The sequence below is a fragment of the Cloeon dipterum genome, chromosome 1 (assembly GCF_949628265.1).
Source record: "Cloeon dipterum chromosome 1, ieCloDipt1.1, whole genome shotgun sequence".
NCBI classification, from domain to species: Eukaryota; Metazoa; Arthropoda; class Insecta; order Ephemeroptera; family Baetidae; genus Cloeon; species Cloeon dipterum.
Genome location: NC_088786.1, coordinates 20,424,804 through 20,449,882, shown reverse-complemented (window position 1 = coordinate 20,449,882; position 25,079 = coordinate 20,424,804). Strand labels below are relative to the sequence as shown.

The 25,079-nt window shown below is 41.0% G+C and overlaps 3 protein-coding genes across 13 annotated transcripts; 2 read left to right on the top strand and 1 right to left on the bottom strand.

Moving 5' to 3' along the window:
* Positions 1-2,999: 2,999 nt before the first annotated feature.
* On the bottom strand, positions 3,000-9,400 carry PRL-1 (PRL-1 phosphatase). 3 transcript variants are annotated; one of them, XM_065478963.1, is made up of 6 exons: positions 9,333-9,400; positions 6,164-6,488; positions 5,847-6,114; positions 5,650-5,781; positions 5,115-5,281; positions 3,000-4,276 (listed from the first exon to the last, which is right to left on the bottom strand). In XM_065478963.1, the coding sequence occupies exons 3-6, from the start codon at positions 5,967-5,969 to the stop codon at positions 4,165-4,167; spliced, it is 534 nt and encodes a 177-aa protein (XP_065335035.1). In that variant the 5' UTR covers positions 5,970-6,114; positions 6,164-6,488; positions 9,333-9,400; the 3' UTR covers positions 3,000-4,164. The 3 variants fall into 3 exon arrangements, with proteins under 3 accessions (XP_065335035.1, XP_065335022.1, XP_065335029.1); XM_065478950.1 differs by lacking the exon at positions 9,333-9,400 and adding an exon at positions 7,108-7,309; XM_065478957.1 differs by lacking the exon at positions 9,333-9,400 and adding an exon at positions 6,672-6,874.
* On the top strand, positions 7,587-16,354 carry LOC135936183 (serine/arginine repetitive matrix protein 3-like). Of its 4 annotated transcripts, XM_065478921.1 has the most exons (10): positions 7,587-7,747; positions 8,287-8,407; positions 8,794-8,898; positions 10,698-10,886; positions 10,945-10,998; positions 11,058-11,154; positions 11,777-11,844; positions 12,519-13,265; positions 14,857-15,051; positions 15,457-16,354. In XM_065478921.1, the coding sequence occupies exons 2-10, from the start codon at positions 8,304-8,306 to the stop codon at positions 15,644-15,646; spliced, it is 1,749 nt and encodes a 582-aa protein (XP_065334993.1). In that variant the 5' UTR covers positions 7,587-7,747; positions 8,287-8,303; the 3' UTR covers positions 15,647-16,354. The 4 variants fall into 4 exon arrangements, with proteins under 4 accessions (XP_065334993.1, XP_065335011.1, XP_065335003.1 ...); XM_065478939.1 differs by lacking the exon at positions 8,287-8,407 and having other exon boundaries at positions 7,594-7,747; XM_065478931.1 differs by lacking the exons at positions 7,587-7,747; positions 8,287-8,407; positions 8,794-8,898 and adding exons at positions 9,442-9,779; positions 15,324-15,371 and having other exon boundaries at positions 15,457-15,598.
* Positions 16,355-17,582: 1,228 nt separating this feature from the next.
* On the top strand, positions 17,583-25,004 carry LOC135936145 (zinc finger protein 1 homolog). 6 transcript variants are annotated; one of them, XM_065478874.1, is made up of 7 exons: positions 17,583-17,854; positions 19,534-19,695; positions 20,207-20,518; positions 20,607-20,830; positions 21,521-21,866; positions 22,561-22,956; positions 23,387-25,004. In XM_065478874.1, exons 1-7 carry the CDS (start codon positions 17,714-17,716, stop codon positions 23,696-23,698), a joined length of 1,893 nt encoding a protein of 630 aa, XP_065334946.1. In that variant the 5' UTR covers positions 17,583-17,713; the 3' UTR covers positions 23,699-25,004. The 6 variants fall into 6 exon arrangements, with proteins under 6 accessions (XP_065334946.1, XP_065334939.1, XP_065334931.1 ...); XM_065478867.1 differs by having other exon boundaries at positions 23,384-25,004; XM_065478859.1 differs by having other exon boundaries at positions 17,584-17,854; positions 22,561-22,968.
* Positions 25,005-25,079: the final 75 nt, after the last annotated feature.

Here is a 25,079-nt window from a genome sequence, read left to right as displayed (position 1 = left end):
TTTGCATAGCAAAGCAGTTTGATAATCAGCTTACTCTTAGCAAAGCTTTATCAACGTGCTGATAAGCGTGATCAACTGACTTTGTACTTTCAGGCTTTTCGTCGAAGAGCAACAGCGAGCAGGAGCCGCTAGAGGTGCCGACCAACATTGAGAAAAGCGACGCTGCGCACAAGGCTGTGTTCCACCTGCATCAGGGGCAGGACGTGCACCCGACCTACCAGAGCAACCCGCCGATGCAGCTCGGCGGCCAGGGCCTGGCCAGCGACTCAACCTACGACTGCAACAAGACTGTCAGTCTGCACTCAGTGATGCAGAGCAACGTGCCGCATCCGTTCTCGGCGCCAGGAAAGGCGCCGTCGCACCTCAACATGCCTGGCGCGCAGGAGGGGCAGCAGAACAAGTACATTGCGCAGGAGGTCCAGCAGCTGCACTCGAATAACCGTAAATAACACCTCTACGTATTTCTGTTGTTACCCATTCTAAGGATGGTATAAGGAGAGTGTCTACTCTCCTTTAGATGGTAGATACAGGATACGACAATTGACTTGGATTTTAATTACTCGCCATTTGCGAAAAATTTCAAAATAACTACGATTCAAGTCGATTGTCATGTGCTTACCACCCTTAACCCATTCTGGCAGCTGTCAACTAGCAGTATAGGAATATTGTTGGACTTAGGATTTTTGCTTCGCCTTTAAAATTATGTTTTTCCCTTAGGAGCGCTTATTATTTTATACTTTTGTAGAAAGTAATTTAGTAAACATTTTATAACTTAATTGGCCCAGGTTTTTACGAATTTACTATTTTTTAAGGGTTTGTCAAAGAGGCGGATAATTGACAAAATAATTTTGTTCTGGAAATATAAAAAATAGGAAAGTCCACTATTTTATAATTTTGAAGAAAATATTTGTCAAACACATTATAAAACGAACCATCTCAGTAATTTGTGAAGGGTTGAATTAGGGGTTGATGAGGGAGGGTGTGTAAAATTATAAGAAACATTCAGGGCTAACTATAATTCAAGTTGTGCTGGAAAAATTATTTAATTCCTTAAAGATGAAGATGAGGTGGAGGAGGGATAACCATACCACACTGAAAGCTTTTTGGCTCTTGAGGAGCCATCAAAACGAGTTCAATGGTGTGCACTTTTTGCATTTCTAACCTGTAGAAGCCGAGATCTCGACCCAATACCAGTTTTTGACCTTTGACCTGAAATATCTCAAAAATGAAGCATAATTATTTACCATCACAAAAAACCATTGGCAAACCCTGACTTATTTAACTTAAAATAACATGGAGTTTTTCTTCGTTTTTCTGTATTCAAAATATACCGTAACTTATTTTAAAAAACTTAACAAGGCTTAACAAATTATGATAGGTGTAAAAGGAAGGTAAAACCTGAAAAATTTAAATCAAAGTTCCCAAGTCGAAAAGTAGGTGTGATAAAATATATTTAGTCTCTTCTAATCAAATGGTGATTATAGAGGGTATATTTTTAGGATTTTTGAGCAACAGAGTTATATATTTACAACCATAATTATATTTTCATGCTTATATTGTCCTCAGGTAAAAATACCTTATAGTCTCGCCTTAATATTTGTATTATTTGACTGATAATAAGGCCAACAAATAAAATACAAATATATTTTATGCTGGAAAGTTATTATTAAATATAAAAGTGTGATCTATCATCCATCATGTATTTTTATTTTATTTTCTGAATTTACCCTTATCCCTACTTATCAAAAATAGATAAGACGTTTTCTACACTTTTTATTTTTGTTACTCTCCGCCCGCCCGCCTCCTACATTTATTTGGTGTTGGAAAAATGAAATAATTTTTGAAATATGCTGCAATATTAATCACAAAGAAAAAAATCAAATTTTGAGCAGCAGAGGAAAAGGCGGAGACTGCGGAACTGTCAAAGAAGGACAGGTTGAAGAAAGCAGTGAAGGAATACGGCGCCACGCTGATCGTCTTCCATGTGACTATGTCCCTGGCGTCGCTCGGGGTCTGCTATACTGCCGTGTCCAGGTAAAATACGATCTGCACAATGAAGTGGGCTGCATCTGATTTGATTTCCGCAGTGGCTTCGACCTGACCGCATTGGTACAAAAGATTGGCTTAGAGATTTCGACACCGTCGATCGCCAGCGCCGGCACTTTCGTCGTCGCGTACGCCGTTCACAAAGTGTTCGCACCCGTGCGCATCAGCATCACTCTGGCCGCCGTTCCTTTCCTTGTGAAATACTTCAGAATGCGCCGCAAGGTCAAATAAATATCTCTTTTGTTCGTCCGAACAATAATTGTTATCATTTCGCCATTGCACCGATTGGCACCAGTCGCAATAAATAAAAAGAAGTAGATTTCATCGTCGCCTCATCGCAAACTCACATTGTGTTTACTATACCTGCTGCTGCTTGTCGTTGGCATCGTTGTTTCTGCGCATTAGCTAAAAATAGACTATTTTGCTTCTTGCTCGACATAGCTGTTTGAACAAAGCTCAGTCGACGCTGAAATATCTTAATATAGCAAGTAGAAATTTAAGAAATTATTATTTGTTATGATAATTAATCAATTGTTTTAAGCTTTCGTGGAGTGAATATTATTTATGGTGGTTCATTATTTATAGAGCCATAATATTAGAAAAATTGTTGAAATTTATGTAAATATTTTATTAGTCAAATCTTAACTTGTTTTGAAAATCATAAACTGGCTATGTTTTATTTAAACTTAATATCCTCGACACCTGACCATCAAAGTACAATCAGTGAGATTTATAAATGTTAATTTGAAAGTAAATCGCTCTATTTTTGGAATCAATAAACTGAGGCAATCAATTACTAATCAATCCTCATTGGCAGTCGTTTAGTCGTGTTGTTTTGACTGATCATGTAATCTGTGTGGATTGTGGCTCCTCTACATCACGATCACCACGATGGTCAAAAAGATTATTCAACTACTTGTGGTAGCAAAAGAAAAAATAAACATTTCACCGTGTTTCGTCAAACAGACATTTTATTTGCCAGCCTGGTTCCCATTTATATGTATTATGTGTCATATTAGATTCGTGGATGTAAAATAAACACAATTTTTCTCAGATGACGTGCCTTACTTTCGTATTTTTGGCAATTGAAGTAGAAATTATGCGGCGGACTAGGCAAACAAACGATCAATTCTTTCCGGACTTTTAAACGAAAAGTTCCATCATTTTGCAACTCGCGCGTGAACACGCCTTCTTGCTTTCCTTCCTTCTTCTTGCACTGTAACAAAATACTACGAGATAAAAACTGCAGTGCTAGCACTCTTCTCGAACAACAAGTCTGATCTTGAGGTTTCAGAAAACGAACGGCCTTGCGACGGTAGTAATTTAATATCAAAGTGGGTAACCAAGGTACTCCGAGCAGGACCTTTTTAAGAATTAAAAATTATAAACAATTGTGCCCGCGCGCGCGGGCCATTTCACACTACTATACAGCTATACGAGCATAATGAACGAACGATTTTAGAATATTACCAGCAGCACTTCTTGGGAGAAAGCGTGTGTGCCAACGCCGACAATGTACGTGGCACGATATTGCTCTCTAGCCTCGCGAATCCGTCTCCGAGAAACAAAAACGGCCGAATTTACCCATCACAAAAGGTCATGCGCGCACCTGTCTGAGTGTAGCGGTACTTGTTTACAGATACGATTCGAAAAGTACAAAATTGCGTCGGCAATGTGGTTTACAACAGTCGTCAGTCGGAAATGATGAAGCGGCGCGGCAAATTATAGAGTATGACGATAAAAATAAAAGTAAGACTGAGAGGAGCAGCAATGACAAACAATTGCTTGAGCACTGTCGGAACTCGGACGTCTGCGCTGTTTCTTTCCTTTGCTTTCCAGATTTTCTTTGCTGTGCTGACGGTCGGCTGGAAAATCCAACGAGTCACTCGGTGCACTGGCGATTTGAAACGACGTCGCACATTTCACGAAAAACAAGCCAATTGAAACTTTTCTTCCTTTCTTCTTCGATACATGTTTACGTGGGGGATAACTTTTTTACGCAATTGTGTGAATATACATCTGATAGCGGGTGGAAGGGTCGACTGTCAAATAGGCATCGTCCGCTTCCTCCCGTCTCGGTCCGGTCGGCAGAAATTTTTCCAGGCGGAGAAGAACTTCTTATTGTAGGCAGCAGGAATTCATGAAACCGTTTTTTAGTCGGAGTCTGGAGCGAGGACGGTATTTTTCGAGATAGCCTAGCTGTCTAGAGTTGATGGCACCTCGACGTTTCCTGGTCAACACAACAAAATCATTGTTTTTAGTTTTATAGACAAAAATAATATTACATCAAATGATCTTGATAATAGATTAACAAAGGTAGCAGCATTTTCGAAATAGGAATTTTACCCAAATAAAACCTAACAAGGTCAGTTTAGCCTGTTTTCAACAGGTCTAAAATAGCAACAAACCTTACTTTCATGTGTGATAAAACTGTATAGCCTAAAAAGCTGATCAAAAATAACTTTTGCGATAAAATATTTACCAAAAATAAAAATAATGTACGTTACATGGAGGTTAAAATGTAGGCAGTTTAAGACGGTTTAAAACTGCTCATTTAATAGTTCCGCAACGATTCGAAGCCAAGGAATATAAAATTCACTTGTCTAAATTCCACAGCTCTACTGATCATCAAAAAACAATTCCAGCTCAATAAGTGAGTCACCAATAACAAATCTCGAAAGATTAGTCCTTAGTTGGGAGTGAAATTCCAGAGTGGAGTTGTGCGTCAATGAATAATATTTCCAAGTCAGATGCAATCGTTAAAAAGTGAGGCAACAAGTGCAGCTGAGTGCCCTTATCACGCATAAAGAGTAAACAATGCGCCCGAGGTATCTCAAAAGAGCGCTGACAAAATAAACAGGCGCCAACAGAGACAGCGAGAGAGAGAGAGAGAGAGAGAGAGAGAGAGAGAGAGAGAGAGAGAGAGAGAGAGGACAAAATTAAATGAAGAGGACATGGGGTGTATTTGCTCAAAATCCCGAGCGCAAACACCAAAATCCGTGCGCGGTCGCATCAATGCTAGGCAAACAGACACACACACACACACACACACTAAAAATAAAACTCACTTTCTGATTAGCTCGACGGCGTCTTCGTAGTCGAGGCCGAGCTCAATGAGCGCCACCGCCACCAGTACGGGCGCCCTGCCCAGTCCTGCCACGCAGTGAACGGCCACGCACGAGCCAGGCGTCTCCCTGAACCGAGTCTTCAGCAACTTGAACCACTCGCTCACCACCTGCAAGCAAAGCGAAAGGAAAATTGTTTAAAAATGGTTGATACATGACAATTGGATATTTTAAAATCAGACGAGGAGCTTGGAACAGTTATTTTTGCCAATTTCATCCCACACCATATTTTGGCAGATTTTAATTCCTCTCGTCAAGATGTATCCAACAACTGCTTTTATTGCGAAATAAAATAAGATTTCAAGTAGCGAGACGGTCCTCACCATTTGAATAGCATGCTAACTTTGCACCCACTTTATCAAAAATGTATAGTGCTGCCTAGGTCAATATTGGCTTTATCTGAATCCTGAGGGATTACTTTGTTGATTGGTAGCAAGGATTTTCGGGACTGTATTGTGGTAAAGAGAAAATAACATACCTCTTGGGGAGGCGGCGTTCCGTCCTCGTACTCGAGGTCGAGCACGTTGATTCCCTCCTGCTTAAGTTCGTCGACCTTGTAGGTCGGCTCGCACACGCGGACGACATCCTTGACGTTGTGATTTTTCAGCTCCTGCAAATGAGATAAGAAAAAAGTCAGTCATGGTCGATTAATTTCTGGGTTTCGCTCAGGCTCACCTTAATGTACGATTGAATGTTTTGGTCCGAGGGCCGATCGGTGATCAGGAATCTCATGTTTTTGTATTCTATCTCAGAAACAGTGGGCTTGACCGAGTGTCTCATGTTGCTGTGATTTTGCATAGCAGTCGGCGGGCCAAACTTGTTCTCCGTCTCCCTTCTGCAACGAGTCAGCTGATATGCTTCCCTCACAATTCGGTCCTTCTCTTGGTCTCGGTTGATTTTTTACAAAAATCCTCTTCGAAGACTACGGCTGCAACAGTCGGCACTATATTTCGCAGTTGAAATTTTGTACACGACGCAAATCGATTGATTACCTTCTAAGCATAGGCGATTTGGCTGTTTGCGTACCAAAATAGATTCACCCCATTTATATGAAAATAATTGCTACAGGAGAAGACAATCGCGTCCACGAACTAGTGACAGTTGGTCAAAGCAGGAACACACGGAGAATAATTCAATTCGCGTTATGGCACTGATTAGAGTTCTTCCTCCGACAGAAGTGACACACTGCACGGTGGTATTTTGTGTAGTTTTTGTTTTCGGTGAGCTCTCGGGACTGCTTTATTTGTGCTGCGCTTGGCAATACTCTCCGCTGTCCAACTGGAACTCCATGCATGTGAGATCAGCCTCACCCAGGATCTGCAACAAGGCCGAGAAAAATGTGCAAAATGCAAAATCAGGTTTGACAATTCAGCAGAGCCGAGTAACGAGGGCACCAATCAATGTGCGAAAGTAGACCACACACGGAACAGCAACAGTGGATTATAATATGTAAGCACTCTCATAAGGAAAAGGTTGGCCACGGCCACGACCAGCTCTCACCAAAATTGGGCAGCCCAGGGGTGAATCACGCGAGCTAGGGCGGGCTGGACGAGTCCGCTCCCCCGGGGGGCCGAGGAAAGCACCCGCAAGCACACCCTTGCGCAAGCAAGTGAAAATAAATGGCTGCAAGGTCGAGAACCGAAATGCAGCGACCGACCTGCTTGCTCTGAATGCGAAATTCGCTGTCGTACTGGCCGTGCAGAATCTCGCAATTCGGCCGTCCGCCCGCCCGCCCCTTGCGCTTACGTGACGTGGGCCTTTACGCGTTCTCGCCGCCGACCACTCCCACGCACTTTCACCACCGTCGGCTCGGCGGTGCACCGCGAGCCGATTTTCGCAACCGCACCGCCTCGCCGCGGTCCGAACGGTCGTCTGCGCGGCCCATTCCGTCCCAGACAGACCGCCGACGGCGACTACGACGGCCCGCTTTACTCACCAGTAAATCTCTACTCATTGATCAAATATGTGCCGACTGGACGCTATTGGGGGGCCAAAATCCACAGCTGTCGATTTCTCATCCGTCCCGGCTGGACTACGGCCTCGTCGATCGGCCAGAAGCAATTAATTCGGAAGAGACCAATAAAAACAAAATGGCAGTGTATTCACTGTCTGTCCGAATGAGATCGTACACTGGTTGTGTAGGGGTGAACGGTATGTACTTTATTGCTACTACCGGTATCATTTATCGAGTACTTTTAGCAAATACATCGGTAAACTTTATATACTTTAACCGGTAGTTGAAGGGTTTAACTGGCAAAATTTCAATTTACACCGGATACTTGTGGAAACCCAATTATTTTTCACGCACATAATAACCGGTTATTTGAACCCAACTCACACCACATCTAAAGTGCAGTTCTAAAATCGCTCACGAAGCGGCTCTGTCGTCAAGTTCATTCAAATGACACGCGCAGCGCCTGCGCCCCCGGATTAAGGGGTGTGAAGCGAGAAGAGAGACAGGCAGCAGTCAGGCGAATAGGATCGCCAATTTTAAGCGAATTGCGGCAGGAATCAGCCTAATCATGCGTCCGCTGTCGAATCGACGCTAAAATCGCTGGCCGCTTCGGCCTGTCCTGGTGAGTTTTGCCTCGCGTCCCGTTTCACCGACTTGCAAAAATGCAATTTAAATTGAAGTTTCAGAGGGTGGCATTTGTATGACCTCCCTTCGTGTAAACTTTTATGACGTCCGGTCCGGTTTTAAGTCAAATAATATGTATTTAGTGGTTGCGATTGTCACTTTCAACTCCAGATGGTTAAATATTGTCTTTATTTATCGAAACACCCTTCGCTCTATTAGGGTGCAGATCATGACTTTTTTTGAGCACTCCACCTCCGGACTTCCCCTCTCCAATATTGATTAGACCTCACGAGAGAGCAGGACACAAAAGATTATTACAAGCTCTTTTAGCCAAATTCGTACCGTCTTCCGCATATGTTTTCTTGATTTTCCGCCAATTTAATTTAAGACAGCATCGACTTTTGCGCTTTGACATGTAATTTAAAATTTTCTATTTTTTGGGGAAATTTTTGGCATCAGTTTAGTTTTAACAATAATACAACCCAATTAATTATTTATTATTCTTAATGCAAAGCCGTGGCTGGTGTTGTGTTTCAGATTGCGGCTGTGCTGAGATGGTAAACATAGCAAAGCCATCTCAGAGGTCTCTCAATCATGAACAGCAGCGTAGAATCGAGCTCAAATGCATTGAATTAGAAGCCATGCTAGAGGAGCAAGGGTAAACAAAATTAATAATTCAATTTTAAAATAATTTTTTATGGTTTCATATCTTCCGTGATAAATACATACTCAAGTTCTTTATTTAATTTTAGTCGCCGTCAAACGTTGCAAAACAAATATAACCGCTTTTGTCAAAATTAAGCAAAAATTGTGTTTGAAGTTTTAAATTCTTATTTACGTTCTCATGGCTATGGATTTTTAATCAGTTAAAATAATGTTAGTTATTGGTGAATTGTCTAGCATAATATATTGTAAAAATATTTTACGCTGAAAAATTTTACTCACCTATTCTCTATAAGACGCTCTATAGAAATCGCTCTGGAGTTTCTTTTTCAATCTTTGCTCTTTTAATAGTGTCCAAGACTTTCGTCTTTCGTGTTTTAGAATGACGCAAGAAGAGATAAACGACCGAGTGCAAGTGCTCCGCAACACCTTGACGGAGGGAGAAATTTCACGCCAAATGAGCCAGATCGTTGACAGGCCAACAGTGTGAGTTACGAATGTTTTGTTTACATTTAACTATCTTTGTTGTCGTTAGCACACAATATTATTTTTCCATTAATCTCCATGAAAATAAAGATATTTTTATTTACCAATCAGATAAAAAACATATTTACTTAAAATCGTTCAAATATTAACGAGAATTCTTCTCATAAATCTTTTGTGGCCTTGTGTTGCCCCTAGAAGCATTTTTCATAATTAAAATGCAGCGATTCATTCATTGATTCGCGTCCGTCCACCCTTCTATCAGGAGGGGGCGGTGGTGTGCACCGCGCGCGCACCCTCGTCCGCACCCGGCAGATATTGATTTTCCGAGCGCGCAAGATGGTTTCCCTCGAGTGACTCTGCAGTGCTACGTTATGCCGACGGACGGGCTGGCACAGCCTGTGTTCCGCCCCGAAATGGTCACTTGACCGTCATACCCGTGTCTAGCAAATCCAAGTCTTCCAATTTTCCAACCGATATGTGATGTACTAGTCTTCCAAACGCGGGTGAACTTTTTGTCCACCACGAATCCAACGTCTTCCAAAAATGGACAAACCAAAACGGAAACGCAACCGTCGGCGGCGAGGAGGCGGCGCCAGCAGGCTGTGCCAGGCAAACAACTGCTGGACCAACGGCGACCGGGCCCTGTTCGAGCGGCTCTGGAAGGGCACCTTTCAGGCCATTCTGTCCGAGCAGCAGGACGGTGGCTCGGCCTCCAGTTTTCGGCCAGCGATCAACCAGTTTCGGGCCAAGTGCTGCTCGTGCTGCTGTCACGGTCACGCGCCTCCTCTCGGCCTCTACGTTAATACTACCAAAAACACATTTTCCTCCTCCGTTCGAAGCACGCAGAGTCACATTGCTCCACCACTTAGCTTAGCTCGGAGGTAAATCAATCTGATAATTAATTGGTATAGATATTTTGTTATGATCGAGAGATCTTTTAAATTTGTTTGTTTTAAAAAGAACACAATCGTAACTAACGAGAGGCTTTAAAAATGTAATTTACATAACTAAATCAAACAGAGGAGAGTGATTCAATTTTTCAAAATTACCTTCTGTCGCAACAGATAGTTTCACAATCAGTATTTTTTTGTTGACTGTCCCGTCTCCTCCGATACAGAGAACAACTCTCTTGCACGTCCGAAACCTTCTTGAACTTGGTTGGGGGAAAATAACCAATTGTTGGGTCGTGCTATCTCATTGGTTCTCATATTAATGAAAAACCTACTCTCTATACCGCTTAGATCGTCTTGTCAAAAGGGTCTCACTTGGTCATAAATCTCCTTTTTAATTTCGTATTCTTTTCTATTCTTTTCGAAGCACACACAATCGGTTCAAATCGTTTTTTTGGTCGTACAAAATAAATGGTCTCCTTTGGGATGCACGTCTGGACATGTCATACAAAGAGAGACCGCTTCCTTTCATCTTTACTAAGAAAATGATTTTATATGTGTTTTTATATCCATGGTTTGAACTAAGAAGTTGGTCACCGAGAGCAACTTGTTTGGCTTTCATTTGGACTTGAACGCCAAATTTTGTGATCTGCCTCAGTCCAGATGATTTTCTCTGAAATTTAACAAAATCGCAAACTTTGAGCCCCTGTTAAATAGGCAATTTTTGGATTTTGACCCAAATATTTAAAGGTTACTTGGTTAATATTATCTCTCCAGGAAATTTCAATTATACCCATGCCAACAGGAGATGTTGAAAATATTGTGTATTTGAAACCGAATATAAATTGAAAGTAAATAAATAATTATATATTTTCTGAGCCCCTTTTTCATCATTTAATTTTGCGACAGTGTTTCAGAAACACAGGCCGAGGTACAGAAGCGGGAAGTTTTCGTGGAAACCATGGGGACGTCTGAGGCGATCGGCAGCTCAAACTCTTCAAACAAAACGAGTCCAAGCACCTTTGTTGACGCAGTGGATCCAAATGCCTTGGTCCTTCCCATAAAATCGAAGAAACGGAAAAGGAAGTCTCGGGATAGGTATGCACCCTTCCTAGTGATTTAATGAACCGATTGAATTTTCTTTATTGCCCTGTAGCTCTGTCTCGTCGGAGCGGAGGAGAAAGTACTCGAAAAAGAGCAAGAAAAGAAGGTAATAGTGCGCGCGTTCGTTTTCACTCGCATTGTCGCTTATCTGGACCCTGGCTTTAGTTCCTCCGACACCCGGGAAAAGTCTCACAAGAAGGCAAAAAGGGACAAGGAAAAGCACGGCAGCAAGCGATCCAGCTCGAAGAAGGATTTGAAACAGGTAGGTTTCCTTGGGCGGGCGTCGAACGTTCCTTAAACTCTTGTGTTGCCTTGCCCTCTGAAGGAATAAAATTTAAAAGTCTTGAGTAAGTAGCAGAGTCCTCTCTAGTATGACGTCATGATTTCCTGTGTGTCCAATACTCTTGCGTTCGTTCCGACCAAATTGTTTTCTAAAAATGCTGTTGTGAAATGTTGCAAAATATTCTGAGGCGAATTATTTATTCTTGTTTATAACTACCATGCACCATGTTTCATAGGATATCTCGTAAAGTGAAGTAAGTATGAAAGATGGTTTGGTTCATATGTTTCCATTTACTTTGTACACTGTTTTTGAGTGGAAATAATAACGCATTGCCGAGCAAACGGCAATTTGTCCGTCGTTCGCATTTCATATGCGCAGTCCACCGTCATATTTTATTGTCACACTCTTAGAATTATAAAATACATATGATTTCCTGAAAGTGTGTGTTCAGAAATGTGCTTATAGTTTAAAATAATGATTTTGAAACATTAATCAGTCTGAAATACCATAGAAAGTGATTAGCTTTTTCAAAAGTTTTGTAGCTGTTGCATGGAAAGTCAAAATGAGAGTCTGATATGTTTGGTTTTTCCAATGTCGACAGAAAAAGGGCTCGGACTCTGATAGTTGGAGAAAGAAGAGCAAAAAACGTTCCAGTAGGAAACGTCGCAGGTGAGCCTTCCTTTATTTCAGCTCGATTCAAATTCCCAATTATTTTTGTCCGGATTTTTCCTGGACCTTTTTTCCAAGAAAAAAATTAACAGATTTTTTGTTCCATTTCTAGACACTGAAAAAAGATGATTTAATTTTTAAGGTCAAAAATATTTTAAAAAGAATTTCCTATTGAGATAAGTTTGTATATTTCAACAGTAAAAAATGTTGAGCTTAAAAGCTCTGGAAAAAAATGTATATCTGAGAACACCATTTCTCATCGTTGGCCTTATTTTGAAAATAAAACCGTCTACAAAATTAAAACATAGCGTAAGGAATATTCTGGAGCGGTTTTTTTGGTAATTTTGCTCAATAAGTTTTCTCAGTGTATAGAGCACAGAATTCTAAAACTAAATAGACAGGGTTAAGTATTACCAGGATTTTTTTCAGGGATAACTTTTTTAATTTGGCCATTTTTTAAGTAGGGCGTTTTCCTAAGTCTAAAAACAATTGCTAGTAAAGGATGGTAATTTTATAAAAACCACAACCTTTTTGTAAATTTTCCGACTTTTTAGGTCAAACTTTGCCAAATTATGTATTTTTAAATTTAAGAAATTTTTTTATTAAATATATCAGTCAAGTTTCCTATTAAATGCTCTATTAGCTTTAATCTTTCCATTAATTTTATTGCTCAGATCTCGAGATGATGGAAAGTCTAAGGAGAGTCCGTCGGTGAGGACGGACGAGAAGAGCAACGGTGAGGGCCGGCAGAAGAAAAAGAAACGTAGCAAGGAGAGAAAGAGAAAGCGGAGCAAGGAAAAGTCGCGTCGCAAGGGCAGCCGCTCAGAGCGCCGCAGGAGCGACAGTTCGCGCAAGAGCAGCAGCAGCGGCGGCGAGCAGAATTCTTGCAGTCCGAAGCTGGTCTCGAAGGGCGAGGAAGCCGAAAAGAATGAGGTTCAGCTGGTCACCATTAGCGATAGTCATGTTGTGCCACTGAACGTGATCAAACTAAATTATTCCTCTGAAAACGACAATATTGACGACCTGCCCGAGAAGACGGAGATCCCGCTGCCCGCGGAAGAAGCCGTCGACAGGGGCAAAAGAGTGGAGACTGTCAGGAAGGGAAAGGTGCCTGAGATCGCACCCTTCCGCATCGAGCCCAAGAACAACCCGCTTCGGCCCCTGGAGAAACTGGCCAGGCCTTTTTTGTCACCGTTCAAAAAGCTGCCCATCGAAGTGAAAACACTTTCCTTTGTCCCGAAACCCAGCGAGATTGAGCCTACCATCGAAGCTGCCAAGCCTGCCCCGATCCTGGTACCTGACGAGGACGAGAAAACGTTAGACGTGGTCAAAGCAGCGGTGGAAGAGACACAACAACCTGAAGTGAGGAAAGAGGCTGAGCAGTGGAGCTCTTCGGCGTCCTCCTCCTCGCGGTCTTCAAGGTCGGTGCTCTTGTTCTTTAGGGAAGAAATTAGAGGATTTTCACCTTATTTTCAAAAAGATTGCATGTCCATGGAACGCGGCTCCGCGCTAAAAAGCGATTTAGAGGGGCCTCAGCCGCTGGGGCCCTCGATACAGGGGTGCGTCTCGCGCGTAATTATTCGTTCAGCTCTAGGACTCGTAAAATATATTGTCTCTTTAGTATGATTCATTTTTGGCAAGGAATGTGAGGCAAGGAAATAAAGTACGATTTTAACTTACAATGTTTCGGCTGCTCAGGGCTGCGAGAGGAGAGAGAAGGCTCGTCTGCTTGCGTCGCTGGTCAGTCTTCGACTACCAGCTCTCTCTAGCACCCTGGACGCCACTAAGTCGATACATTCAGTTATGGCTACAGAAATATTGATTAATAGTTTTCTGTCAGGGTAAATCTACCCTGACACCTCCCAAGGCCATTACATGAAAAGAAATACCCCCCGCGCACCTCAGGTAAACAGCTCAGGAATACGTGTGACGAATTCACGACAAAGGCAGAGAATGAATTGTTTCGTTTGAAAAAAAATACCTGAAGGCAATACTTTACAATATGCTAAGGGATAATGCTAAAGGGACAATTTACAAATGTTATTTATCCCTCTAACGATCACCTTTATTGTGCCCCGCCGCTAGGAGGCTATTGTAGTTATTCAAAGGGCACAAACGCACTAGTAATTCCATTCCGACAAATATCCAGCTGGTCGAAAAACTCTCAGTTATTCCAAGTATGTTGGAGGCATGGGGGCGGACTACGACAACACAACCTTGACAGAAAATGGCAACGCTTGGCATAAGTGTTCAAGGTCGAGCTAAAAAACGGTGCCGTAATCCGCCCCCATGGTCCTCTGGGCCGGATCTTTCTTTTGCATTGAGAATGTGGATCTTGCATTTGACATGGCAGTAAACGGAGAAAGCGCAAAAATTGAGTGAGACTCATAATCCTATATTTTCACGGCAAGGAAAATTGTGGCTTAACCGTTCACATTTCTAAAATTTTACTATGTAATGCAAACTAAGTTGTTTTATTTTACAAATCTAATGTTTTTGCGCCTGTTGGACAACTTTGTACTGAAATTCCGATGATTTTGTAAAAAGCCTGCTATCGCCACTCTTTGAAATTAGTTTATGCCAAATGAATTTTTATTTTTTCTACAGACAGTAATGTGCGAGGGCTAGAGCCGAACGAATAATTAATTATAGGGACGAGACGCGCCCCCGTATCGACGGCCTCGGCGGCCAAGGCAAATAATGGCATACAAACGTTTCCCCATAATTATGGGTAAAACTTATTTTTCCGCAAAGAACCCATAGTGATTTTGAAATTATTGATCTCTGCAAAAAACGTAACTGTGCAATGCAGTTTTGTTTTATTTTTTAGGAAATTGTGGGATTTTCAGCAGCCGTTTTTCAATTTTTCATGTGTCTTAACATAGCTGATAATTTCTTTATTAATTATTTCAAATAAAACTCTAGGACCGAAAGTACGTCTTGCAATTTAATGGGCTTTACTAAAATAAATGCGAACCTTGGAAGGCAAGGCTAACCAGCTGTTATTTTCAGGGCTGGCAGTGTATGTAGCACATGCAGTTCAGACGAATCTGGCAAGTATGATTCGCGATATAGTAAGAGGCGGTACACGTCTGGTTCGCCATCGTCACGATCGTCATCCAGCTCGCACCGCTCCCGCAGCCGATCTCCGTCGATTCCTCGACGCAGAGGCTCGCCGAGTTTTTTGGAACGTCGCCGCATCACCAGGTACTGAGTTGAGCTGGAACAAAAAAACCCTAGTTGGCCGTATTTAAATTGGCTATAAGAATTGGGGAAGTTGGAGATTAAAAAAACAAATACCAAAATATTAAATAAAAAATAATACCTTTCTCCAAATCCACAAAAATTAATCTATTTTTAAATGTGAAAGAAAATATTTCTCCAGCTTTTCCATTTAGATGGCCAAAAGTTTCAATATATTTTACTTTAGACGTGTAATTTTGATTTGCTATGTTTTAATTCATTTTTTGTTTCTGTAGACCAATGCCGTATTGTTATTATTTAATGTGCACGTAGACCTCAGCCTGGTAAGTCTGCTTTAATTTTTAGCATGCATTTTTAAATGAAATTGTCCAAGGGAGTTTTGGTTTTTGACCGCGCCTCTGGTTTCAGTGCTCGCAAGAGGCCGATTCCGTATCATCGTTCGTCACCGATGTCGTCGTCCTCCGAGAGCCGCAGGTACAGCGACAACGGCTACAGCTCCAGTGATAACGACGACTCGCGCTCGTCCAGCTATTCGGGCAAGAGCTGGTCCAGGAGTCGCAGTAGAAGCGCCAGCCCAGACTACAGCTGCTATCCTTAATTATCTTTGTTGCAGAGTGTGTTTCCCTCGACAAAACTTTTCATTTTCTGCTCCAGTATTTTTAACTATTTAGTTAATTCAATTCGCTGGCATACTATTTTGGATACTTAAAGATGTTTCTAAAGACATTTCTATCATAAAGATTTTATCAAGTTACGATTGCAGCATTGAATATCAATATCTACTTTGGAAATACACTCTGATGCGTACGATCTCACCGCGCATTCCATTCAGAACGAGATTTGACGTTGTAAATTTCAGAATGAGCACTGATCGAGTTTGACTGCTGATATTTAGAAAGTGATTGCTGTTATTTGCCCCCTGTTAGAGGTACCAAAAACGGAAAAATCTCCTAGGCAAACGTGATGCATTCAAATTATATTAATGACCGCTGATCTCTCAACATTGATATTGTACACTTGACAAAAGTTTGTCTAGTCGGCTGATTTTCGCCAACATACATTCTAATCGTGTTATTTTATTTCAATTTATCATTCCAGTTTATTCCTGGAAATTTGTGATTATTTGTGGCAATTTTAAAATACTCCCTTTAAAATAGATTGTCTTAATTCCAATCGTTGTTGATATTTTTATTTATTGCAAACGTATTTTTTGGATTTGATTTACATTGTAATTATGTAGTGGCAACTGTAGTGAGTATAAAGAAATAATAAACATTCCTGTTGTGTGTTAACATTCGAATCGAAATTTTGTTTGTCATTCCATACCCAGTAAGCAATTCAACAAAGAAACTTTTCAATGAAAGGGAATTTTAATATATCTTAAATGAAAGATTTAAGGTAATTGAAAGCAATCAAACCTAATATCATGATAAGCGATAATGTATAGAGAGAAAAACGAAACAAATGCTTGTTTTTCAACTAACAATAATTTGAGAAATCTTTCATTTTTCGGTTAAAATTACATTGATAATAATTATTCTTTAAAATTTCACTTGAAATTTAATTAAATTAAAAATTTTTTACTTCCCGTGCGTTTCTGCCCTCGTAGTTATGAATGCTTTGAGGAAATATGACGATACGTTTTAGTGTTTCATTAAAAAACTTATAACTCACTTAAACAGACATAAAATCAAAATTATAATAACTATGTTTAAGGCTAAATAAGGATTGGTCTTGTCTCTTGAAAAGGTTTCGCACAATTTGCTTCACTTATTTTATATTTTACAAAATATAAGGCCATTTTCGGTGTTTTTATACCGCAAAGGTTAAAAATGTTTATATAAGGTAGAAAATGTTGTATTATTAATTACAAATATAAAAAGTATGATAAATAATCATTGAAAAAGATTTTAAAATTTGAAAGATTCCTATAAAAGCGGAAATTTACCATTATTTGCTTGTACGGTCAGGAAATTTAAAATTGTAAAAGAAGAACTATAGAATAAAAAAATTGGAGCAAGTTACTCCTGATCCAACCAGAGAATTTATCTCTAATTTGTTTTAGCATCCATATAAAGAAAATTCTAATTAATCGGATTTAAGACTTGAGGAAAGTAGAACCTTAAACGAACTAAACAGCCTTCCACAACCTCCTGCGCAAACTTGTAAAATCTGAAAAAAAGCCTAAATTTAGCACTGTAAAAAATAAATATTTAAATAAATCATGAAGCTTCATTGTAAAAAAATCGTTCAATTTTAATCAAATCATATAGATTAAAAAGTGAAAGCACTCATATTGATTTTTCCGTTTAAAATGATTTTCGTGTATACTGTTGTAATAAAATGGATTTGTGCGCCACAAACGGCACACGGGCACACGCAGGGGCGACTCAGGGGTGGCGGCGGCGTTGGTATGTTGCTGGTTGCGGCTGTTGCAAGTAGAGCTGCGGCTGCGGCCCGCGCGTTGGTGCGGCGACGTGACGTCACGTCCGGCGGCGCGGCGAGCGGACCAACCCAGCCCTAGGGCGAGCTGGCGCGTGCGCAATGGCCGGGCAGCGCAGCAGACGGGCAGCCATCGGGCCGAGACCAGGGAGAACCCATCATTGTTGGGGACCGACACTTAATTATCATCACAGGGGCGAGTGGGTGCTGGGCCGGGGGCGCAATGTCTGGCTACCGCCGGGTCAACTACTACGAGCTCTGCCGGCTGTGCACTTCCAGCGAGGGTGTGAAGGTGCACATCTTTCGCGAGGAGGGTCGGCGCAGACAACTTCCCACCAAGATCCAGATTTGCCTTCCCCTTCAGGTTCGTCATGCAATTTTCTCCCTTCGCGCGGCAGCGTGGCGGTCATCCGCTAGTCTCCCACCCTTTAATTATGTTTGTAATCAAAGAGCCGACTCCGCCGCCGCCGCCGTCGGGGGCGGCGGCCGCCAGCCCCTCGCAAATCCGCCGCCGCCGTCGGCCCGAGCCTAAAATGTCGGCCCGTGTCGTCGAGCCGAACTCGAAATGTTGCAAATTCGCGAGGGGTTTCTGAGCCCGAATCTCGAGCAAGGTGCGTCTGTCGCCCCATGACCTGGGACAAGTCTCGTTCTCACGCCGTGAGGGGAACGGCGGCCACGGCCGTCGGGTGGCCGCCTGCGTGACCTTGACTCGCGTCTTTGCTAATTTTTGCGCGACGAGTGCGTTCTTTTGGCTCCTTTCGCTCATATTTCATACGCCGTTCAAATTGACTACAATTATATTCCGAAAATTGCAGGTTTAGATTCGGAAAAATTGCGCCTATTAAAACGGTTAATCAGGTTGCGGCTGGATTGGCTGCTGCTGCTGCTGCTGCGAGCCAGCGTCGTGATTAATCAATACGCAGCGGCGGTGCAATTCCTCTCTGTTTTATATTTAATTTGCGTGCCATACAATTCTGCCGCGGCGAGACGAAAACAGTCCCCCCACTTCCATGGAAACGCGCGGCGTGCCTCAAGTCTGATTGTTAATTAAGCGAAAGGTCGATTACATACTTCACTTTGAGCTGCGGTGGATACAAAATTATGATAATTGGCACTTATCAATTTCACCAATTGTCAGAAATTAATTTAACATTATTTGTAATGTGATATTTGCTTTTTGAAATGATTTATTAATGTAATTTTTTTAAGACTTCCTGTTACAAATTAAATAAATAGATTAAATAAATAATTTAACGTGTGAAAAATTACCACCTTTAATTTATATAAAAATCAGAACTGTGATTTTATGAAATGACATAAAACTCGATAATTTGAGACAATTTTTCATATTTTGATATTCAGAGTCGCGTCAGGGTCGGACCCTTGATCGAAAATGGTTTCATTTGGTTTATAATAGTATGCTTAAGGAAATTTGACTCGGTTAATCTTGTTTCATCAATGCTATGTACATTAAAGGGTAATACACGGCACAGCGGCCTCCAGCCGAATTTATGATTAAATCGCTTAAATCTAAGATTGCCACATAACTATCGCGATTGCCACTGTTAAACTTGGTACACTTTTGCAGAATTTCACGGGCTGTATTTTGGCTCTGTCTGAACAAATTTGAATCCCCCTGAAAAATCTAAATTTTGAAAAAAATGTTTTTGAAGAAGACATTGACCTTTGGCTTTGACATTTTTTTATCTGACATGTTGTTAACGATGTTAAGGATTATAAAGTTGGTCGGTAGGTGAAAATTTAAAGATAATAAAAAGTCTATCTATTTTTTCATCGTTAGTCTTTCCTCTTAGCATGTAATTTAGCAAAATATTGCGTCCAATTCCCTTCCAAATTTATCTCAAACTGCTCGAAAGAGAAATAATGCTCTTGAATAAAGAAAATTAAATATACCGAATTCTTGTATTTTTTGTAATCATACCTAAAAACAAAAAAAAACTTGAGAGACAGCTAGCTTTCAAATCGATGAAATCTTCATTGTGTGATGACACGAAGTTGAAGCTATTTTTATTGAATTTTTAGATTCACGATGAAGATTCCCTGCCAAAAATTATCTGCGGCTCATGCGTGGAAAAAATCGAGTCCTTCTACGAGTTCAGAGAGTCGTGCATCAACGCTGAGGCCATGCTTGACAGTTACTTTACCTCCATGAAGTACTCTGAAGACCTTGCAAAGGACGGAAAGGTGAGCAAGCCGACCCTTTACATTTATTAATTTTTTTAAATGGATTTTCAGTAGAATTCCGTAACATTATTTACCTTTATACATTTTGCTTGAATTATTTTTTTTAAATAGAATGAACTGAAGGTGAACTGACCAGACAATTTTTTTGTTAATCTTAAGATTTAATTTCAATACCAATTTTTGTTCAATCGCGCGGATTTTTAGTTTTTACATTCCCCCTGATAATGACGACACGATTGGTGGTTCATTTAACACTCTCTGAAAAACCACTAAGTTGTACATAATGCCAATGAAACGTTTTTAAAATAAATAACTACACTAGAACCATTCATATTTGGAATGCTGAACAACTGATACTAATGTTTGCCTCCGTAACTCACCAATAGTGCTAGACATAAACGTTTCATCGGTCATTTACCTATACTTTCATAAAAGTTAACATGCCTGATGCAAAAATATACTTAATTTCGGAAGGTATGCTTGCTTCCTTTGTTAATTTTCTGATTTTTAGGTCTATGTGAAAGATGAAACCGTGGCCAAGTACAGCACCAAAGAAGATAAGCAGCAACATGTAGTAGTACAACAACAGCAGCAACAAGTCCAACAGCAGCAAGCGGTGATCCAGGAGGTGGTTCAGAACGGAAAGTCGCTGAACGACGGGCTCAACTCGCTGGTGCAGGCTGCCGGGATCGCAACAATCATCGAGGAAGCGCCCGTTATCCGCACCTCGGCCGCCGCCCTCCAGTACAACAGGGTGGTCGCCGAGGCCACCAATGACGCCAGGGACACCATCAAGGAACAGCCGCAGGAACAGTCTATCCAGGTATGTGTCTGTCGGGATATTTTTTAGGGTCATGGAAATTTGAAGTGATGGATTTTCCTTGATTGGTCTTAAATGAATAAATTTGCAGCCCGTGGTGCAGGCTGTTGTGCAGGAAATCGACGATCGTGGTGTGAAGCGGTCGGCAGAGGTGATGGGCCTTGACCCAAACATTCAAATCGCAATCCAGCAGACGCCGATCACTTTCTCCGCCAGCCAGGACATGCTGATGGAGTTTGGTTTCATCAAAGACAAGGATGGGTTCCTCAGGAGCGTCACTACCTCCACCACGGAGGAACAAAATGCCCTTTCTAGGTATGTAAACTTCAATTTTATTTATTTCCCATGAGTTATGAGGAAATTATTTGCTTATGATTTATGGGGCTCTGAAGGCTTAAATTCCTCAGGGGATTTAACACAGGAGATGATTCAAAGTCGAATTGTGAAACCAGATTTAATTCAATTGTGACGATATTTTATAGGCAGACTACACTTAACAAGACGACTTGATCGGTGGGTCTTTTTTATGTCCTGGAAAAGTTTGTAGATTTTAGACTTTTGCTGGGATATTGGCTTATGGCTCATTAACAGTTTTGGATAATGTTTTGAAATTATCTGAGCTGACTACCAGGTCATGTACATCCATCTTGTACTTTGAGAACAATTAAATTTTCTTAATTTTGACATTTTCAACAAGCATATTTTTTTGTTGAGATGATATGGATGAATTTTTGCTAAAATGTAAAATATAGAAAATTTCATTAGCTTTCTGATTCATCATAGTTTTATTCTTCACGGTTCATCATTAAAATCTTCCATAGCTCGGAACTAAACCTTATGGGGAATTTTTTTCCGGAACGTCAAAAAGGACCCACCAATTGATTTGTCTCATTAAACCGTGTCTTAAAACCAAATAACCGCAGAATTGAGCAAAAACTGTATTTTTAAATCTCTTCTAAAAAGATCATTTCAGAGCTTAATCTAAATTCCCTTTTGATGGTTAAGGTCTTCCATCGCACAAATCGGCGAGTTCCTGAAGATGAAAACGGTGATTCCCGTTCTGGCGGACGGCACAAGCGTGATCACGGGCACGGGCCTGAGCGAAGAAGACGAGTCAAAGGTATTGCGCGAGGTGGTGCAGATCTGCGGCCGCTGCTGCAAGACCTTTGACAGCCAGGAGGAGCTGGTGAACCACGCATGCATGAACACCATCACAATCGCAGCCGCTCCCGCGGCTAACTCGACGACCGCGTCCACCACCTCGCCGAGCAAAAAGGCAAGGGCTGGAAACAGCAAAAGCAACAACGAATTGCAACCGGGCGGACCATTCCCATGCCAAACTTGCGGAAAGGTAAATTTCCTCCATTAGCGACAGGCACAGGGAACCGCGAGTTGGAGGATTTTTAAATTTAATTACTTTAAAGGGAATCTTGGCTTCGTTCCTGTTTAGCATGCATTTTTCCAACTAAAATGTGTTTGCTTTTCACGTTTTCATAGTCCTAAGTTTTCAATCTAGCACTATTTTTGAGTTACGAAATTAACAAATATGTTTTTTTAGAAAACAAATCAGTTTAAAATCCAATTTTTATTCAATCTATGATTTTTGGTATAGATCCTCCTCTCAACAAGACTAATTTAATTGGGTTGATATTCCCAATTCTCAAAAATATTATAAAAATTCCCTTAAGACGTCATGCTTAAGTTTGGCTTCAAAACTCGAAGTCGGAAATGAAGCTAGATTGAAAAATTTAAATTTCTTAAAAGACTACATATTTGAGTGGACAAATTGCATGCTAGAGCGGAAGGAACACCTACCTGCAACTTTAGAACGCGTGTAATCCGAGTATTATTTTTGCAAAAAGGAATATTTAACTGTCTTAAAATTATAGAAATTTGAATTAATCCGTTAAGGGTACAAATTCCCCCTGAAAAACAACTAGAATTTTCCGCAATTTTGAAATTGGCCAATTTTGAAATAAACTCCTCTGTTCAAGAAGAATTTTTATAGAAAACACAGCATTTATAATTTCAATTTTCAATTTCAGATTTTCCGGCGGAAGGAGCACCTGTTCCAGCACAGCAAGCTGCACACTGGCGAGCGGCCGTTCGCGTGCACAACGTGCAGCAAGTCGTTCTCGCGCAAGGAGCACCTGGTGCGGCACCTGTCGTCGCACACTGGTGAGAAGCTGCACTCGTGCGAAATGTGTGGCAAGTCGTTCTCGCGCAAGGACAACCTGCTGAAGCACCGCAAGACCCACGGAATCGCGGGCCCGTTCGTTTGCCAGACGTGTGGCAAGAGCTTTGTCGTCAAGCACTACTACCAAATCCACATTGCCTCGCACTCCAAGGACCAGCCCTTCGTCTGCGAGACTTGCGGCAAGAAGTTTGCCCAGAAGCAGTACCTAATCACCCACCAGCACAGGCACAATAGGAAAGCGCCGGTAAAGTCAGAGGTAATTTGATTTTGTTGTGATGCGGGTTATTAAATTTGTTTATTGCAAAATTTCACTAATAGCTAGCCATCCTGAATTAATTTCCACAAGTGGAGCCATTTGGCATTTTTTTTTGTCCAGGATTTTGGCTTATGCTATGGATAGACAGCAAATTCTGGTGAAATTGGGGGCAGGAATAGCATTAATTTTTATAAATTATTAACTCCATAACAGAAGAATTTAAAAATCGCTAAACTGAGATTTTTTGCTAGGAAAATATTTTAAAAATGTATCTCATATCTCTTGGGCTCAAATGTGGTAAAAAAACCAGCATTAAAAAGCAGGTGGTAAGAAAATGCAACATTGAGCCCTAACCTTGTGTTTATCTATACCACAGATTTAATACCGTCAACAAAAATCACTGTCTTTTTGTTAGCAGGTGAAAAATGAGCCTGACCAGACAGAAACGCTGCTGGTGATCCAAGACGGAGGTGGCGGCGGGCAGCAAGAAAGCTCCTCAGTTGTCCAGCAGCAGCAGCAGCAACAGCAACAGCACGATGTGCAGCAGATAGTGACGGGGGGCGGGGGCCAGCAGCAGCAGCAGGGGGGCGAGCAGCAGACGTCACAGGTGGTGCAGCAGATCGGCTCGATCATCAGTGCCGTGCAGCAGCACGACAGCCACCAGATAACGCAAGCCTTCCTTAACAACACGGAGCTGATCGAGTCGTACCGGCGCCTCAACTCGACGTAGTTTCCCGCCGCTGCACCGGACTTGCAATCAATTGTGATACCTTTTTGAAAGAAACACGTTGGCCCTTTCGTGCTGGTTCGTGTGTTGAATATCAGGTCGGCAAGCCCCCTCAGGTCTCGACAGCAAGCTGGCTAATCGATTTATTTAGGCTATCATGTGAAATGAATCCCTATTCATTGCAAATTTTTAAATTGAACTTGACGAGATTGATCAGTTGATTTATCTCAAAATTAGCTTAAGTTTGAAGGACATGATGTGTGATGAAAAATTAAATTTTTATTTGAAGCTAAAATTTATTAAAATCAGTGCAGTTGGAATTTTTGGTATTGGACGCAACGTTTGTCATAAACACTGGATAAAGAGAGATTTTTTGACGTCATCACTTGTCAGGGTGGTCAATTTTTATAGCGATTTTTAGATTTTGCAATTTGAACCAAAAAAGAAACATAGTGGCCATAACACTGATGACGTCACAATATGGCCACATTCTTTGTTCAGCGCTGTAAGCTGATTTCGAAAATTCCAATGGTTCTTTGATATTATGAAATTTTAGTTGATCTTATTATCTAATTATATTTTTCAGTTTGCACATGTCCGGTAATATTTCACTAAAGAGGAGTGATTTTAATGGTTTTTTAATTATGACAGGAGAGAAAATGGATTATTTTCATTTCTTAATCTGATTTTCCCATTCCTATATTTTGTCGAGTCATTTGATGGACAATACTTGTTTAAGGGGTAACAAATCAGTAGAAATATTTTATTTTTTTTCTTTCCGCAAAGTATGGTACAAATAATAATGCTGTTTTTTTCTAATAAAGCAACCCCTTTCCTTTGAACCTTTTAAAATAAATCGTTAGGGAAATCGAAAGTGGTAGCTATTGAGTTCTAGTGAATTTTGATTGTGTGATAGTAACAACCAGCTGACGAACTGATCAGGAGGCCGAGCCGTTAGAAAGTGCCTTTTCGAGGTGGACGATCTTAAAGCCGGGATTTGCTGCTGCTGCTGCCGAAACGCGCACCTATTAATTAAATTCTGCGTACCTTGTGCAGGAAAACTCATTTCTGAGTCCTTTTTCAAGTAATGAAATGAAACTGTAACATTCAGTGCGATGTAAATAATGATCAATTTTTATTTGATTGATGTTGAGAAGTGGACGTCATATAAACATTATATTACATTTGTGTTTGCATGCTAATCACAAAACATACACACAACACAGAGTATAATCGAGCGCAGTTTATTGTACGTATATTCTATCCATTCGTGAATGCTATTGTGTACATAAATCTACATGCGATTTAATTACTGCCTGAGAAATGCCATTTCAATTAAACCTTTTATTCTACTAAGGTATTGTCGGAGATTTGTTACCTTAAT